Source organism: Oncorhynchus nerka, unplaced genomic scaffold, assembly GCF_034236695.1.
Source record: "Oncorhynchus nerka isolate Pitt River unplaced genomic scaffold, Oner_Uvic_2.0 unplaced_scaffold_1801, whole genome shotgun sequence".
NCBI lineage: Eukaryota > Metazoa > Chordata > Actinopteri > Salmoniformes > Salmonidae > Oncorhynchus > Oncorhynchus nerka.
In genome coordinates this window covers 968-20,083 of record NW_027039537.1, presented here as the reverse complement: position 1 = coordinate 20,083, position 19,116 = coordinate 968, and the positions used below count along the sequence as shown (strand labels likewise).

The following is a 19,116-nucleotide window of genomic DNA, read 5'->3' as shown; positions in this document are numbered from 1 at the left end:
CTGCATCAGATGACCTGGCCTACACAATCCCCCGACCTCAACCAAATCAAGATGGTTTGGGATGAGTTGGATCGCAGAGGTGAAGGGAAAGCGGCCTACAAGTTCTCAGCATATGTGGGAACGCCTACAAGACTGTTGGAAAAGGATTCCAGGTGAAGCTGTTTGAGAGAAAGCAAGGGTGGCAACTTTTGAAGAATAAAATATATATTTTGATTTAACACTTGTGGTTACTACATGATTCCATGTGTTTTTTAATCATTTTGATGTCTTTATTATTCTACAATGTAGAAAATAGTAAAAATAAAGAAAAACCCTTGAATGAGTAGGTGAGTCCAAACTTTTGACTGGTACTGTACATTCAATTCCGTAACAGCTCCAGTGGACATTCCTGCAGTCAGCATGCCAATTGCCCGCTCCCTCAGAGATCTGTGGCATTGTTGTGTGAACAAACTGCACATTTTCGATGTAGCCTTTTATTATCCCCAGCACAAGGTGCACCTGTGTAATAAGCAAGCTGTTCAATCAGCTTCTTGATATGCCTCACCTGTCAGGTGGATGGATTATCTTGGCAAAGAATGAATGTTGACTAACAGGGATGTAAAAAATTCTGCAATCTTTTTTGTTCAGCTCATGAAACATCCAACACTTTACATGTTGCGTTTATATTTTTGTTTTTTGTTGTTACTATCAGTTTTAGGAACATTTACCCAAAATATGACATCAGCGATAATCAAAATGTTGAAAATCTGTGAATGTCTAAATAAGAAATTGGTCCAATTAAACAGCAATGTGTCGAACCCTTTCAACAACGGGGAGATGTTACTGATGTGCTTTGTATCTGCAACGTAAAAACTAGTTTTGGACTTCCACACAAAATTACTTCTTTAGTTATTTTATGTTTAAGGAAGTGTGTAGGTCACATTCTGTATCATACAGCTATGAAAGTTATATATTTAGAACCACCTGTTCAATTGGAATCCAGCGACGTCTGTGTCTTCAGTGTCCTAGAACTGTCTAGTTTTTGTGTTCTGACTTGTAAAACAGGATGAATAAGTAATGTAAACATAGCAGTAATTACCAGGAAGCTCTACATTTGTTTTAAAATCACACTAAGATTGTTAAAACTGGCCTCAGGTTATTGAGAGATCTGATTTAGGATTTACCCTCGTAGCAAGGTTTTTTTATCATGTGGTTTCATTTGGGTCTCTATTTAAAAATAACACTATCTTTGGCAGGAGAAAGACCAGACTCAGAGGAACCAGAGCCAGGGACGTCCAAACCAGCAAGACGACACCAGTGCTCCCAGTGTGAAAAGAGTTTTAAACAGAAAGCACAACTGAAAACACATAAGAGAATACACACAGGGGAGAAGCCTTACCACTGCTCCCAGTGTGGAAAGTGTTTCAACCAGAGTGGATACCTGAAACAACATGAGAGAATACACACAGGAGAGAAGCCGTACCACTGCTCCCAATGTGGAAAGTTTTTCAACCAGAGTGGATATCTGAAAAAACATGAGAAAATACACACAGGAGAGATGCCTTACCACTGCTCCCAATGTGGAAAGTGTTTCAACCATTTGGGGGCGCTGAAACTACACGAGAGAATACACACAGGAGAGAAGCCTTACCACTGCTCCCAATGTGGAAAGTGTTTCAGCCAGAGTGGACACCTGAAACAACATGAGAGAATACACACAGGAGAGAAGCCTTACCACTGCTCCCAATGTGGAAAGTGTTTCAAGATCTGTTGAGAGAATACACACAGGAGAGAAGCCTTACCACTGCTCCCAATGTGGAAAGTGTTTCAACCATTCGGGGGATCTGAAACTACATGAGAGAATACACACAGGAGAGAAGCCTTACCACTGCTCCCAATGTGGAAAGTGTTTCAACCAGAGTGGACACCTGAAACAACATGAGAGAATACACACAGGGGAGAAGCCTTACCACTGCTCCCAATGTGGAAGGTGTTTCAGCCAGTCGGGGGAGCTGAAACAACATGAGAGAATACACACAGGGGAGAAGCCTTACCACTGCTCCCAATGTGGAAAGTGTTTTCGGGGAGCTGAAACAACAGAATGACACCTGAAAATACATGAGAGAATACACACAGGAGAGAAGCCTTACCACTCCTCCCAGGGTGCAAACCATTTGCCCATTTAGGAAGCCTGAAATAACACATTAGACTGCACACAGAGGAGAAGGCTTAGAAAAGCTCAGACTGTGGGAAAACATATTACTCATAAGTCACTTAAACGTCATTAGAGAATCCACACAGGAGAGAGAAATTACTTATCTTAGCGTGTATGTTGATATTTCACATCACATTGACTTAAAATTCATCAGAGAACATACACAGTGCTCCCGTTGTCTTATATTGTTGACTGACAATGTGTTAAACTGTCTTTACCATATGAAATTAAATGGTACAGGGTATACTCAAACATATATTTCTTTGTTTTTATTAGAAAACATGAATGGAATATGGAGTCTGTCAGTTTGAATATAAAGGAGATCAGGTTCCTTCTTTTAAACTGTCCTTTTTTAAAACTCTTTGTGTGTTTATCTGGGTGTGTCATTCCTCCAGCACTACAGATAATCAATTGATATTAGGATGTGATGCATTAGTTCCATTGTTGACATTTGCATTGTTGGCCCACTGATGATTTAATGAAATGAAAATGTTAATTGTTTGTGTGTCCACATAACTGAGTATGTGACTAACCTTGTGAAACTGTCCTATTATAAGCTCCTGTTCTTGGGACTATCATCCTGTGTTGCAAACCAATTTGCACCTGTGTCCTTGTATGAATAAAGTCCCGCCCAGGAACAGGAAATTATAAAGATATTTGCTAATCACTCAATGCTTCAGGAATTCAGACTGTCTACACTGCGCTGTGTAACTCTGTTATTCTCTCTGAGCTCAGAAATAAAGAATCTTGGTTTGACTTGGACTCCAGCAGATCCTTATTTTATAATATCCACCACAACTCTCCCACAGATTGCTGTTTATTATTGTCTCAATGAAGAGTTCCTCTTTCGACTTTCCTGTTGGCATTTACAACACTCCCACTGGTTGAATAAAAGTTTTTACCCGAATGATGAGATTATTATCTTATTTGTCAAATGGCAACCAAGCATCGATCATCATGTCACCAGAATAAGAACCTCAATGTATTGGAAAGGAGCATCAAGCTCATCACGTGCACTTTCACCACCCTGTGAAGTTCATAACTTATTTCATCTGTAGCCTAATAAACTACATGGTTTCTCAAGTCATAGTGGGAGGACCACACAACATATCATGTGACTCCAAGTTAACTAAGATGTGATTGTTATCATTAAGGAGTTTCCACAGCCATTTCTCACTTAGACATTTTTACTGACACAAATATACAAACAAATTGTCAAACGAAGTAACAAATCGTCTGTCAGCATTTATAAAAGTGTACAGGCATATCCTGTTTCCGTCAACCCGGTCATTACTTTTGAAATGGTTGGATCAATATCTACCTTCATGATGTGGATGAAGCCTGATTTGGAATGTCTGAGTAGTTCTATATGATGTCATAATACACCCCTCTGATAGTGATACATTTGCTCCATTGTTTCCATGTCAGTTGGTTTCCCACTCTGATGATTTATATCTGACAGAGGGGCTTTAAATGAATAGTATGGTGACATCTTAGTGTGTCTTGAAGTAAATAGGATTATTAATCATAAACTCCTATAGCAACAATACACTGCAGCTTTGACATCAAGAAGAGAATGGGCTGATGGGTGGTGGTGCTACTCTATAGGTAAGGCTGTCCAATAGGAATGTTCAAATAGTCACTTCTAGCCAGCCTCCGCCCAGTACCCTGCCCTGAACTTAGTCACTGTTACTAGCCGTCAACCACCCAGTACTCCACCCTGTATTCTAGTCAAGGCTCATCCTATATAACTACTGCTGTACACACCTTTTATATTCATATACGGTCCATAATGTCTAGACACACCATCATATACATTTTAAACAAATTGTATATATTTATATTCCAGACTCTGACATTCCTCATTCTACCATTTCAATATTTCTAAATCCTTAAAATAAATTGTAGGGAAAATCAGTAGGTCACACAAATGACTATTTCTAAACAAAGATAATAGACAAGTAGAATGGGAGAGGTTTCTTATACTATCTTTACTTACTCAGTGAAGAGACTCCAGGGACGGTGATGAAGGCTGTAGGAATGAAGATCAAGACAGTGAAGAGACTCCAGTGACGGTGATGAAGAATCAACCAGATTGATTCACAGTCAGTGTTTTTGAGCAGAGAATCAACCAGATTGATTCACAGTCAGTGTTTTTGAGCAGAGAATCAACCAGATTGATTCACAGTCAGTGTTGTTGAGCAGAGATTCAACCAGATTGAGTCACAGTCAGTGTTGTTGAGCAGAGAATCAACCAGATTGATTCACAGTCAGTGTTTTTGAGCAGAGCATCAACCAGATTGATTCACAATCAGTGTTGTTGAGCAGAGAATCAACCAGATTGATTCACAGTCAGTGTTTTTGAGCAGAGAATCAACCAGATTGATTCACAATCAGTGTTGTTGAGCAGAGAATCAACCAGATTGATTCACAGTCAGTGTTGTTGAGCAGAGAATCAACCAGGTAATCCATGTCCAAGTTATTCAGGTGCATAATAAAATGTTTTTCTTCTATTCTGTTATTCAACTAAAAAATGTTCTCTGAATGAGAACAAGCACATCTGTGAGCGTTATGCATTATTACATCGATTGACTAAATGATGAAGCTGACAGCTTTGTAGTAAAACCAGGGTTGGAGTCAATTCCAATTCAATTCCAGTAAATTCAGGAAGTAAATCAAATTCCAATTCCACCTCTTCATAATTGAAAACCATAGAAGGGAATTGGCATTTTCAGTTGACTTCCTGAATGCTGAATGGCAGTGAGATGCCACCCTCCTTCTCACATCCAGCCTGTTCCTGATATTCTGGTCTACATACAACGCATTTGGGAGGTATTCAGACCTCTTGACTTGTTCCACATTTTGTTATGTTCGTCTTAATCTAAAATGGATTAAATTGGGATGTTTTCCTCGTCAATCTACACACAACACCCCATAATGACAAAGCAAAGACAGGGTTTTAGAAATGTTTGCAAATGTATTTTATAATTAAAAACTGAAAAATAACATTTACATAAGTATTCAGACCCTTTACTCTGTACTTTGTTGAAGCACCTTTGGCAGCGATTACAGCCTCATGTATTCTTGGGTATGACGCTACAAGCTTGGCACACCTGTATTTTTTCCCATTCTTCTCTGCAGATCCTCTCAACCTCTGTCAGGTCGCTGCACAGCTATTTTCAGGTCTCTCCAGAGATGTTCGATCGGGTTCAAGTCCAGGCTCTGGCTGGGCCACACAAGGACATTCAGAGACTTGTCCCGAAGCCACTTCTGCGTTGTCTTGTCTGTGTGCTTAGGGTTGTTGTTCTGTTGGAAAGTGAACCTTTGCCCCAGTCTGAGGTCCTGAGTGCTCTGGAGCAGGTTTTCATCAATTATCTCTCTGTACTTTATTTTTATTTTATTTATTTATTATTGAACCTTTATTTAACTTGGCAAGTCAGTTAAGAACAAATTCTTATTTACAACGGCAGCCAACCAAAAGGCAAAAGGCCTCCTACGGTGGCTGGGATTCAAAACAAGAATACATCCCTAGCCAAGGCCCTTCTTCAGTGGCTTCTTCCTTGCTGAGCGGCCTTTCAGGTTATGTTGATATAGGACTCATTTTACTGTGGATAAAGATATTTTTGTACCTGTTTCCTCCAACATCTTCACAAGGTCCTTTGCTGTTGTTCTGGGATTGATTTGCACTTTTCGCACCAATGTACAGTGGGGCAAAAAAGTATTTAGTCAGCCACCAATTGTGCAAGGTCTCCCACTTAAAAAAAGGAGAGAGGCCTGTAATTGTCATCATAGGTACACTTCAACTATGACAGACAAAATGAGGGAAAAAATCCAGAAACTCATATTGTAGGATTTTTAATGAATTTATTTGCAAATAATGGTGGAAAATAAGTATTTGACTAAATACTTTTTTGCCCCACTGTATGTTAATCTCTAGGAGACAGAACAAGTCTCCTTCCTGAGCGGTATGACGGCTGTGTGGTCCCATGGTGTTTATACTTGCATACTATTGTATGTAAAGATGAACATGGTATCTTCAGACATTTGGAAATTTCTCCAAAGGATGAACCAGACCTGTGGAGGTCTACAATTCTTTTTCTGTGGTCTCGGGTGATTTCTTTTGATTTTCACATGATGTCAAGCAAAGAGGTACTGAGTTTGAAGGTAGGCCTTGAAATACATCCACAGGTACACCACCAATTTACTCAAATGATGTCAATTAGTCTATCAGAAGCTTCTAAAGCCATGACATAATTTTCTGGAATATTCCAAACTTAAAGGCAGTCAACTTAGTGTGTGTAAACTTCTGACCCACTGGAATTGTGATACAGTGAATTATAAGTGAAATAATCTGTTGGTAAACAATTGTTGGAAAAATGACTTTTGTCATGCACAAAGTAGATGTCCTAACCGACTTGCCAAAACTATAGTTTGTTAACAAGACATTTGTGGAGTGGTTGAAAACTGAGTTTTAATGACTCCAACCTAAGTGTATGTAAACATCCCTCTATATAGTCTCCACATTGACTCTGTACTGGTACCTCATGTATATAGCCTCCACATTGACTCTGTACTGGTACCCCCTGTATATAGCCTCCACATTGACTCTGTACTAGTACCCCCTGACTCTGTATATAGTATATAGCCTCCACATTGTACTGTATATAGCCTCCACATTGACTCTGTACTGGTACCCCCTGTATATAGCCTCCACATTGACTGTACTGTACCCCCTGGCCTCCACATTACTCTGTACCCCTGTATATAGCCTCCACATTGACTCTGTACTGGTACCCCCTGTATATAGCCTCCACATTGACTCTGTACTGGTACTCTGTACTGGTATCCCCTGTATATAGCCTCCACATTGACTCTGTACTGGTACCCCCTGTATATAGCCTCCACATTGACTCTGTACTGGTACCCCCTGTATATAGCCTCCACATTGACTCTGTACTGGTACCCCCTGTATATAGCCTCCACATTGACTCTGTACTGGTACCCCCTGTATATAGCCTCCACATTGACTCTGTACTGGTACCCCCTGTATATAGCCTCCACATTGACTCTGTACTGGTACCCCCTGTATATAGCCTCCACATTGACTCTGTACTGGTAGCCTCCCCCTGTATATAGCCTCCACATTGACTCTGTACTGGTACCCCCTGTATATAGCCTCCACATTGACTCTGTACTGGTACCCCCTGTATATAGCCTCCACATTGACTCTGTACTGGTACCCCTGTATATAGCCTCCACATTGACTCTGTACTGGTACCCCCTGTATATAGCCTCCACATTGACTCTGTACTGGTACCCCCTGTATATAGCCTCCACATTGACTCTGTACTGGTACCCCCCTCCACATTGACTCTGTACTGGTATATAGCCTCCACATTGACTCTGTACTGGTACCCCACATTGACTCTGTACTGGCCTAGCCTCCACATTGACTCTGTACTGGTACCCCCTGTATATAGCCTCCACATTGACTCTGTACTGGTACCCCTGATATAGCCTCCACATTGACTCTGGTATAGCCTCCACATTGACTGGTACCCCTGTATATAGCCTCCACATTGACTCTGTACTGGTACCCCCTGTATATAGCCTCCACATTGACTCTGTACTGGTACCCCTGTATATAGCCTCCACATTGATAGTACCCCCTGTATATAGCCTCCACATTGACTCTGTACTGGTACCCCTGTATATAGCCTCCACATTGACTCTGTACTGGTACCCCTGTATATAGCCTCCACATTGACTCTGTACTGGTACCCCTGTATATAGCCTCCACATTGACTCTGTACTGGTACCCCTGTATATAGCCTCCACATTGACTCTGTACTGGTACCCCCTGTATATAGCCTCCACATTGACTCTGTACTGGTACCCCCTGTATATAGCCTCCACATTGACTCTGTACTGGTACCCCCTGTATATAGCCTCCACATTGACTCTGTACTGGTACCCCCTGTATATAGCCTCCACATTGACTCTGTACTGGTATTTTGCCTCGTTATTGTTTTTTATTGTGTTACTTTTTTGAACTTTTTATTGAGGGAATATTTTCTTAACCCTTATTTTTCTTATCTACGTTGTTGGTTAAGGGCTTGTCAGTAAGCATTTCACGTTAAGATCTACACCTGTTGTATTCAGCGCATGTGACAAATAATATTTGATTGTAACTAAATATGCAGTTTCAATGTTAAGGTCTTTGATTCAATTATATTTTTGAAACTCAGGCTGTGTGTGTTTATCTGCGTCATTCCTTGATCATTCCTTGTGGTCCTGTAGCTCAGTTGGTGGAGTATAGTGCTTGTTAAACCAGGGTAGTGGGTTTGATTCCTGGGACCACCCATATGTAATGTGTTTGCACACATGACTGCAAATCCCTTTGGATAAAAGTGTCTGCTAAATTGCAGATATATCCATTGATTATACCAAACATCTAGAACACCTTCCTAATATGGAGTTGGACCCTCCCCTTTTCACCTCAGAACAGCCTCAATTCGTCGGGGCATGGACTCTACAAGGTGTCGAAAGCATTCCACAGGGATGCTGGCCCATGTTGACTCCAATGCTTCCCACAATTGGGTCAAGTTGGCTGGATGTCCTTTGGGTGCAGTGGGGTCGCCTCAGAGGAGGAAGGGGAGAACCATCGTCCTCAGTTATTTCCAGAAAAATAAAAAAGGTAAAATATTTAAAAGTGGTCCTTTTTATATAAAACTATACTAAATATAATCACGTCACTAAATAATTTATTAAAACATACTATTTTGCATCCTCCTCTGGATACATTGACTTCAATACAAAACCTAGGAGGATTATGGTTCTCAAGGCTTCCATAGACTTACACAGTTATTATGACAACTTCCGGAGGACATCCTCCAACCCATCAGAGCTCTTGCAGCATGAACTGACATGATGTCCAACCAATGAAAGGATCAGAGAATGTATCTAGTACTGAAAGCATAAGCTACAGCTAGCTACCACTGCAGTGCAAACATGTGGTGAGTAGTTGACTAAAAGAGATAAAAATACAATAGTTGAACAGTTTTGAACAAATTATTTTATTCCAAAATGAAGGAGAAGCGAGAGAGAGATATTTCATCATTTATTTTCCACTTTCAGTTTCACTTACTTAGCTAGCAAATGCAGCTATCTAGTTTAGTCTACTCAAACACTTGGCTCAAACAGAGGGACGCTATGTTAGCTAGCTGGCTATGACTATCCAACACAACACTGGAACTCTTCCAAGTCAAGGCAAGCTTTTGGTTTTACTAATTTATTGCCACTGGGACCCGCCAAGGTAAGTGCTAAACTGCTTACTGACTGTACACTGTAACGTTACTGCATGATTGAAGCAGGTTTACTAACGAGTTAGTTCTATTAGCTCTGTTGACTATGATGTTATTTTAGCTAATATGGTGACAACAATGTAAGCTGTGTGTTTCAGTCATGATATGGTTTGGCTTGGAAAGGTTTTTTCTCCTGGTCACATACAGCTGATGTGTTGTGCATTGAAGTACAGAAACAAAGGGAGAAGGTGATAAGAGGAGAGCACATAGATGCAAGAAGGAATACAACGTGTCTGTAATGAAAGTGAACTGTGTTTATGCATGATAAGGGGTGTATTCATTCCACCGATTCTGTTGACAAACGTTTAAATGGAACAAAACGGGGATAAACATACCTGAATATGTCCAGTGATATCTCTATTTCAGCTAGATGCAGGCGAGAGTGTGCAGGGCCGTATTGAATGTGTCACTGTCTGTCTATGTGTCACTGTCTGTCATCGCAAAATGTTCTCTCGACCTGTGTGAACCTACATTCTAAACTTTCATTCATAGGCTAGGTTGCTACCTCATGATGGGTATAGGGACAATTAGAGTATCATGTAGTAGCCTAAACCTATTGCTGTTACATTGAACAGGGTGAGTGAAATATGAATGACAGTCGTCCAATATGCTGTAATAGAATTAAGGCCATGCTCATGAAAAAACTAATCGTCCTGCCTCATCTTAAACGGCACAAACCACCACTGTTTGGGTGGTGGACCACTCTTGGTACACATGGGAAACTGTTGAGCTGAAAAACCCAGCAGCGTTGCAGTTCTTGACACAAACCGGTGCACCTGGCACCTACTACCATACCCCGTGCAAAGTAACTTAAATATTTTGTCTTCCCCATTAACTCTCTAAATGGCACACATGCACAATCCATGTCTCATGTCTCAAGGCTTAAAAATCCTTATTTAACCTGTCTCCCCCCTTAATCTACACGGATTGAAGTGGATTTAACTAGTCACATCAGTAAGGGATCATAGCTTTAGCCTGGATTCACCTAGTCTTTCTAAGTCATGGAAGGAGCAGGTGTTCTTAATGTTTTGTCTACCCAGTGTATAGCACTACAGATAATCAAGTGCTATTTGCATGTGATGCATTTGTTCTGTTGTTTACAGGATGATTTGTATCTTATAGAGCGTGGCTTTAAGGGAATAGTATGGTCACATGTAGATAAAAAAGAATGTGAAAAATTAACAGAGAAAATGTATATCAACACACTACCTATTCATATAAGTATGTATTAATCATCTACATTTTCATATTGAGCTTCTACGTCTGTGTACAGGAACGTATTATTAGGAAGAGAAAATGTATCAGCTTATTGTTAAATAATTAGGACGTTTTTTCCAATACAATAAGTGTAGTAACTATTGTTTCCAACCTGTGTTACCCACTCCAGTCAGCAGATGGCGATGATCATCTTTCAGTTGACTCTTCTTGCGTGACGTATAATTAACTGGACGGGACGATTCTTCAGGAACAACAACGCGGCTACTCTTTCAACCACGTCGGTAGCTTGCTAGCCAACATAAAACTGAAAGATTGACGTTTTAGGCCATGTTAATGTGCATTAGCTAATCGCAGTGTTTAAAACACATTTCAGTTAACTTGAACCTATTTTGCTTGTTCAATTTGCAAATTTGTTAAAGATTGATACTGAGCCTAGCACTAGGCTATTCGCTAATGCTAACTAGCTAGCTAACATCCCTGACCATGAGCTCATTAAACTACTCATCCCCTGCTAAAGAAGTGGATGTCTGCTGTCCGGAGAAAGAAGCTCTGGCGCTGAACATTGTCGTGAAAGATGAAGAGGAGGATATTACAGTGAAAGGAGAGAAAGAAGCTCTGGCGCTGAACATTGTCGTGAAAGACTTTAATAATGGGAAGAGGAAATGATGTAAATATTACTAGTGAAAGGAGAGAAAGATGCTCTGGTACCATCACTCATTCATATATCCTATGTACATATTCCTTATCCCCTTACACCGGAATTGTTAGTTAGATTACGCTGTAGAAGCACATATTACAGCATTTCGCATTAACACTCTGCTAACATTGTCTCGATACCATCTGAAAGACGAAGAGGAGGATATTACAGTGAAAGGAGAGAAAGAACCTTTCAGAATGGAAGAGGAGGCTGTTATAGGGAAAGAAGAGAAAGCATCCTCTTCTTCTCTAAAAGGTTCTATCTCAGTAAAGGTGAAGGAGGAAGACGTTTTGGGAGTGAAAGAGGAGGAGACAGAATATCAGATTAACACCAGTGAGTACTGTCTTAAAAATAGGGGCACAAACTATGCAGTTGTTGAATTAATGTGTGGTTTTTAAGGGGCATTCTACTGAAGTTCTTCACTTCAATATGATGTTCAGTACTATATAAATTGTTAAAGGGTCAATCTGCCATTGCTACATATTTTTGGGACTGTTAAATGAGATTTAATTATATATAACAGGCTTTCAAAATGTAATAATGGAGCATAATTTATACTTAAAATATCAAAGGGACACAAAAGGCACCCAATTAATTTAGAGATATTAATGCCTCTGATAAGACCCTATGACTGTAATAGACAGTAATAATTGATGATGGTAATAAGTTCACCATCTGTTTGATGTTCTCGTTCAAACAGGAGAGAGACATGACTATTGTGGATCCTCTGGGGAGCCTCAACAACATCCTGATGCTGACGAGACAGAGAAGAGTCTCTCCAGATCAGAACACCAGATGGTACAGCTTGGTCTGGTCTAGCATACAGCTTTCTCTCTCTGGGTCTGGGCTGGGTTTCTGTAAGGCACTTTATGACAACAGTGACATCAGCATCCATAATGATATATGTCTGTGTCCCCTCTTTATGGTTACCAGGACAACACTAGCCCTTCCTCCCTCCCGGAGTCCCTGTATCGTGCCTCTCCCGGTAGCACCTTACTGCTGGGTATGAAGAGGTTGTCTGTGCTGCTGGTGGACTGCAGGAAAACAACGGGGCTGAGTGGGACTGTGAGAGGAGGAGAAGAGAAGAAAGGATCAGATTTGACACATCAAAGTAAGTGCTGTAGTTTAGTTTGAACTGGATGTCTGTTACCAGGACATCCAGCAGAGTTCTGTTAGTTGACAGGAAGATAGACTGGTGTATATGGATGTTATGAATATCATAACACTGAAAAAGGATTCTGCCAATGAAAAGAGAGAAACCAATTGACCATATAAATCCTTGATGAAAGTTAGCTTTGGAGAGAAAGTTTCAAGATGATCCAATGTAAGGTGCTTGTTTTACAAAAACTTTTCCTTAAAACATTATGGATGTTACATTGCCTGTCCCAGTCAACGCCCCTATCTTTACAAGACTGTAGAACAGGCAAACTAAACTCAAGACTTTGGTAATTCATTAACTAATACTGGAGGAAAGCTGTGATCAGGCTGCCCACTCAAGAGAAAGCTTCAAACTGTAACCAGTGCCGGCAACCTTGTTCAGGTTATCAATCAACCTACCAGGGTAGTTACAAGGTAATGGTAATGTAAGGTAATGGAAAGCTTTTTCATCAACCGGAAGATGGTTGTCATTAGCATCATCGCTAACAGCTACACATCGTGGTAGACAAATGCACTCAGACAGGGGCATTTCCTGGCTGTTTAATCTTCAAAAAGTTGAATGGAAATACAAATCACATAGGCAAATTTAACGTTGATTTTCAGGCAGAGAGTTCAGAATAACTATAACAAAAAATGAATACAAATTATACCAGGGCACTTTAGAGACTGGAAGGGTAAAGGGGCATGTGCTCGACACAGGTAGAGACATATCTGTCCACGTTACCTTTTGCAAAGTGGCCACTGCTTCATGTGGCAACACAAACACTCACATAAATATGCCACTGGGTGAGAGAATTTTTCATTGTTTTTGGGCAGGTGTTATTATGTGTTGTTAGCGATGAACCTTGGTAAATTTTTCATTTTATTTATTTATTTATTTTCTCCCCTTTTTCTCCCCAATTTCGTGGTGTCCAATTGTTAGTAGCTACTATCTTGTCTCATCGCTACAACTCCCCTACGGGCTCGGGAGAGACGAAGGTCGAAAGTCTTGCGTCCTCCGATACACAACCCAACCAAGCCGCACTGCTTCTGAACACAGCGCCCATCCAACCCAGAAGCCAGCCGCACCCATGTGTCGGAGGAAACACCGTGCACCTGGCAAGCCTTGGTCAATTTAGCTAGGAATATGCCACCCTCTTCAATCTGTCACCTAATCCTGCCTAATGGGCAGGTCAGCCCTGGAGGAAAGTATTGGCTGTAAGAAGGAAGAGAAAACATAACATCTGGTTGTTTTTAAATGACTTTGACATTTGACATTGCTTGCCAGAATAAACATTGTAATTCATATTTTTCCAAACTGCGTTACCCACTCCAGTCAGCAGATGGCGATGTGAATATTTCAGTTGATGCTTCTTGCGTGACGTATAATCTAGTGGACGGAACAGGAGGCTTCTTCAACATCGACAAAAGGCTTCTGATTCAACCAACGTGGTGGTTTACTAGCGAACATTAAACCGAAACATTGAAGCGTTTAGTTTATTTTATTTTTACAGGGACAGTGCACATTAATCAACGTTTCAGTAAAAGTGCCGGTTTTAGCCAGCCGGCTAATTTTCAACCGCAGTCCCTGGGCAGGTTATTAAAAACAATTACAATATAGACAATAGCACCATAGAACAAGCAAGACATAGCAACATAGGACAAGCAAGACATAGCACACAGACAGAGCAACATAGAACAAAAAGCAGCAAGACAATATTCATAAAAGCAACAAAGTGTTTCCACACCTCACAAGCTACAGACAACAGACAACATGGAAAGCGGCAACACACAGCTAGGGACCATGTTCACAAATCTGATTGACCTTTAGCCAGGTCTTCAAGCATTTTGTGAAAGTGTGATATGTGGTGCAGTTATGTGTGTCTGATGGCAGTGTATTCCAGACATGGGAAGCTCTCACAGAGAATGCAGATTTACTAAAGGTGCTTTTCCTTAGGGAACTATACAGTCACCTCTCATGGCAGACCTTGTGGATCTGCTGCCATATGTCTGGGTTTTCTGTTTAACAAAAATATTGAGTGGAGGGGGAGCCAGGCCATTAAGGATCTTGAATACAAGACATGCGTCGGTGTATTGCACAAGATTTTCCCAACTCAAGAGCTCATGCTTTCTAAGGATGTGACAATGATGATGGCTATTGGGCTTCCTATCAAGCACTTTGAGAGCCTGTTTGTAGACAGACTGAATAGGTTTTAATGTTGTACAGCAAGCTTGGGCCCAACTAGTCAAGCAGTATGTTAAGTGGGGGAGTATCATAGATTTGAAGTACAGTTTTGCTACCTCTGTAGTCAAACAATTTCGTATAAATCGGAAATTAGCTAGATTGAATTTAGTTATTTGAATTAACTTTTTCACATGCTTTTTAAAAGAGAGGTTGGAATCAAGTATGATGCCAAGGTACTTAAAATCGGATACCACCTGGAGCTTCTCCCCTGACACATAGACATCTGGCTCAGTAGCATCTGTTGCCCTCTTTGTGAAGAACATGCAAACAGTTTTTTTCACATTGAGATGCAAACACGGGTCACTGAGCCACTTTGTAACCTGGACCATTACAGTAGTGAGTTCTTGTGCAGCTTGTTGTTTGCTCTTTGCATGCACATATATCACTGTATCATCTGCATACATTTGAACTTCGATTTGTTTAAGACAAATCTTGTGTATATTACTCTGTGTTTTAAACACAATTATGTTTACCTATCTACTAGTTCATTGAAACGTAGATTGCTTGTTAAATTAGGTAATGTGGTACATTTATACTGCGCTAGGCTAATCGCCCGGTACATGAGCTCACTAAACTCGACGGAGAAAGAAGCTCTGGTGAAAGGAGAGGAAGAAGCTTTCAGGATGAAAAGGGAGGAAGAGGAGGCTATCGCATTGAAAGTAGAGGAAGAACCTTTTGGAGTAAAAGAGGAAGAGGAGGCTGTCGCATTGAAAGTAGAGGAAGAACCTTTTGGAGTAAAAGAGGAAGAGGAGGCTATCGCATTAAAAGTAGAGGATGAACCTTTTGGAGTAAAAGAGGAAGAGGAGGCTATCGCATTGAAAGGAGAGGAAGAACCTTTTGGAGTAAAAGAGGAAGAGGAGGCTATCTCAATAAAAGAGGAGGAAGACGTTTTGGGAGTGAAAAAGGAGGAGGAAACTGAAGATCCGATTAAGACCAGTGAGAACTGTCTTAAAAACGGGCACAAAACCTGCTTTTCTTGAACTAATGTGGGGTTTGAAAGGGGCATTCTACTGAAGTTCTACAATTTAAAATGTTGTTCAGTGCTCAATGAATTGTTAAAGGTGCTATCCGTCATTTGTACATATATTTTTGTGACTTGTATTATTAGATTTATTGAAATATCCATGTAGTCCACATTAAAGTGCACTTCATCTAACAGGCTTTTCGAATTCAACATTGGTGCATAATTTCTACTTAAATTGTCAAAGGGACGTAAAAGGCACCCTTTTTGTGGAAAGACCCTTTTACGTTTGCAACACAAACAATATTTTCAGAAATCATGAGGAAAGTGGCCATTATAGGCCCTTTTCTTAGACATAGTCATGCCTCTTGTAAGACTGTGATTGCAATTGATGGTCATAAGTTCACCATCTGTTTGATGTTCTTGTTCACACAGGAGAGAGACATGACTATGGTGGATCCTCTGGGGAGCCTCAACAACATCCTGAAGCTGACGAGGAAGAGAAGAGTCTCTTCAGATCAGAACACAACATGGTACAGCTTGGTCTGGTCTAGCATACAGCTTGGTCTGGCCTAGCATACAGCTTGGTCTGGTCTAGCATACAGCTTGGTCTGGTCTAGCATACAGCTTGCTCTCTCTGGGTCTGGGATGGGTTTCTGTAAAGCACTTCATGACAACAGTGACATCAGCATCCATGATGATATATGTCTGTGTCCCCTCTTTATGGTTACCAGGACAACGCTAGCCCTTCCTCCCTCCCGGAGTCCCCGTGTCGTGCCTCTCCCGGTAGCACCTTACTGCTGGGTATGAAGAGGTTGTCTGTGCTGCAGGTGGACTGCAGGAAAAAAATGGGGCTGAGTGGAACTGTGAGAGGAGGAGAAGAGAAGAAAGGATCAGATTTGACTCATCAAAGTAAGTGCTGTAATTTAGTTTGAACAAATTAAATAGATCTGCCCACTGGAATCTGTTACCCGGACAACCAGCAGAGTTCTGTTTGTTGACAGGAAGATAGACTGGTGTATTTTCACCACAGTAGACAGTTCTGTTAGTTGACATGTAAAACCTTGATGTAAGTTTGTTTTAGAGAGAAACCAATAGACCATATAAAACCTTGATGAAAGTTAGATTTAGAGAGAAAGTTTCAAGATGATCTGATGTAAGGTGCATGTTTTACAAAAACCTTTTCCATAAAACATTATGGATGTTACATTGCCTGTCCCAGTCAACCCCCCTATCTTTACTAGACTGTAGAACAGGAACAAGGCCCTGCATTAAGGACCAAATTGTGATAAATAGAAATGTTTACCAGTTCCATTTAAGGACCAAACAACTGACAGCTGTGCCAAATAAATGTCAAAATAGTTGGCAAGAGATTTTCATTGTACTGATTCCATGGCACATTGTTTATGAATTGACACGCAAAATGACGCCGGATTCAAAGCTTCAATTATTATACAAAATTCTTGCAACCAATATAATGTTATATATGGGGATACAATCTTCCCAGCTCTGCAGATTTTGCTGCGAGGAGGCAGTCATTAGATCATTTATTTTGGTACTGTCCATATGTAGCTCGTTGTTGGTCACATGTCCAGGAATCGCTGAAGAATTGCAACATTTACCTAGAACTAACGCTGCAGATGGCAATACTGGCAATACTGGGTCATTTGAAAAGTCCTATTCAATCAATATTATAATTATTTTAACAAAAATGTTTATCTTTAATTTACAATCTGTAGAAACTATGAGAATCGAAAAGTTTAGTACTTTTGTGAAGCATCACAGCACAGTTAAAATATATATGGCAAATATGAATCCCATATGGATGTTAAGAGACAGATGGGAGGGGTTGAATGGAGCTGAAGGGACTGGATGGTGTTTAGAGACAGATGGGAGGGGTTGAATGGAGCTGAAGGGACTGGATGGTGTTTAGAGACAGATGGGAGGGGTTGAATGGAGCTGAAGGGACTGGATGGTGTTTAGAGACAGATGGGAGGGGTTGAATGGAGCTGAAGGGACTGGATGGTGTTTAGAGACAGATGGGAGGGGTTGAATGGAGCTGAAGGGACTGGATGGTGTTTAGAGACAGATGGGAGGGGTTGAATGGAGCTGAAGGGACTGGATGGTGTTTAGAGACAGATGGGAGGGGTTGAATGGAGCTGAAGGGACTGGATGGTGTTTAGAGACAGATGGGAGGGGTTGAATGGAGCTGAAGGGTGGGGCTGAATGGTGTTAAGAGACAGATGGGAGGGGTTGAATGGAGCTGAAGGGACTGGATGGTGTTTAGAGACAGATGGGAGGGGTTGAATGGAGCTGAAGGGACTGGATGGTGTTAACTTGGCTTCTACTGCATTCGCGTAACAGGCAGGCTCCTCGTGGAGTGCAATGAGAGGCAGGTGGTTAGTGCGTTGGACAAGTTAACTGTAAGGTTGCAAGGCAGGATCCCCCGAGCTGACAAGCTGAAAATCTAGCGTTCTGCCCCTGGACAAGGCAGTTAACCCACCGTTCCAAGGCCGTCATTGAAAATAAGAATGCGTTCTTAACTGACTTGCCGAGTTAAATAAAGATTCAATAAAGGTGTAAAAAAAAAATCTCCAAAATCGCCGCCCAAAAATACCAAACCTGAGATCGGCCCTAATTAATCGGCCATTCAGATGAATCGGACTACATCTAATATGGAGTATGTCAGTTTCAATGTTACGGTCTTTGATTCAATTATATTTTTGAAACTCAGGCTGTGTGTGTTTATCTGTGTCATTCCTTGATCATTCCTTGTGGTCCTGTAGCTCAGTTGGTGGAGTATAGTGCTTGTAAAACCAGGGTAGTGGGTTTGATTCCTGGGACCACCCATATGATAAGTGTTTGCACACATGACTGCAAATCCCTTTGGATAAAAGTGTCTGCTAAATGGCAGATTTATCCACTGATTATACCAAACATTTGGAACAACTTCCTAATATGGAGTTGGACCCTCCTCTTTTCCCCTCAGAACAGCCTCAATTCGTCGGGGCATGGACTCTACAAGGTGTCGAAAGCGTTCCACAGGGATGCTGGCCCATGTTGACTCCAATGCTTCCCACAATTGGCTGGATGTCCTTTGGGTGCAGTGGAGGCTCCTCAGAGGAGGAAGGGGAGGCTCCTCAGAGGAGAAAGGGGAGGCTCCTCAGAGGAGAAAGGGGAGGCTCCTGAGAGGAGAAATGGGAGGCTCCTGAGAGGAGAAAGGGAGGCTCCTGAGAGGAAGAAGTGGAGGCTCCTGAGAGGAGGAAGGGGAGGCTCCTGAGAGGGGGAAGGGCAGGCTCC

At 41.2% G+C, this 19,116-nt stretch overlaps 1 protein-coding gene and 1 pseudogene across 1 annotated transcript; both read left to right on the top strand.

Annotated features, from left to right (window-relative positions):
- LOC135567797 (zinc finger protein 91-like) overlaps positions 1-2,950 on the top strand; it is a 37,012-nt pseudogene extending 34,062 nt beyond the window's left edge.
- An 8,673-nt stretch (positions 2,951-11,623) lies between these two features.
- On the top strand, positions 11,624-17,677 carry LOC135567798 (uncharacterized). Its single transcript, XM_065015016.1, has 5 exons — positions 11,624-11,806; positions 12,174-12,271; positions 12,407-12,584; positions 16,252-16,349; positions 16,551-17,677. Exons 1-5 carry the CDS (start codon positions 11,671-11,673, stop codon positions 16,749-16,751), a joined length of 711 nt encoding a protein of 236 aa, XP_064871088.1. The 5' UTR covers positions 11,624-11,670; the 3' UTR covers positions 16,752-17,677.
- The last annotated feature ends 1,439 nt before the right edge of the window (positions 17,678-19,116 follow it).

Coding starts and splice junctions, on each gene's coding strand:
- LOC135567798 (XM_065015016.1), top strand. CDS start 11,671: ATGGAAGAGGAGGCTGTTATAGGGAAAGAAGAGAAAGCATCCTCTTCT. Junction 12,585..16,251: donor ATCAGATTTGACACATCAAA/GTAAGTGCTGTA, acceptor TTGTTCACACAG/GAGAGAGACATGACTATGGT. Junction 16,350..16,550: donor TCAGATCAGAACACAACATG/GTACAGCTTGGT, acceptor TATGGTTACCAG/GACAACGCTAGCCCTTCCTC.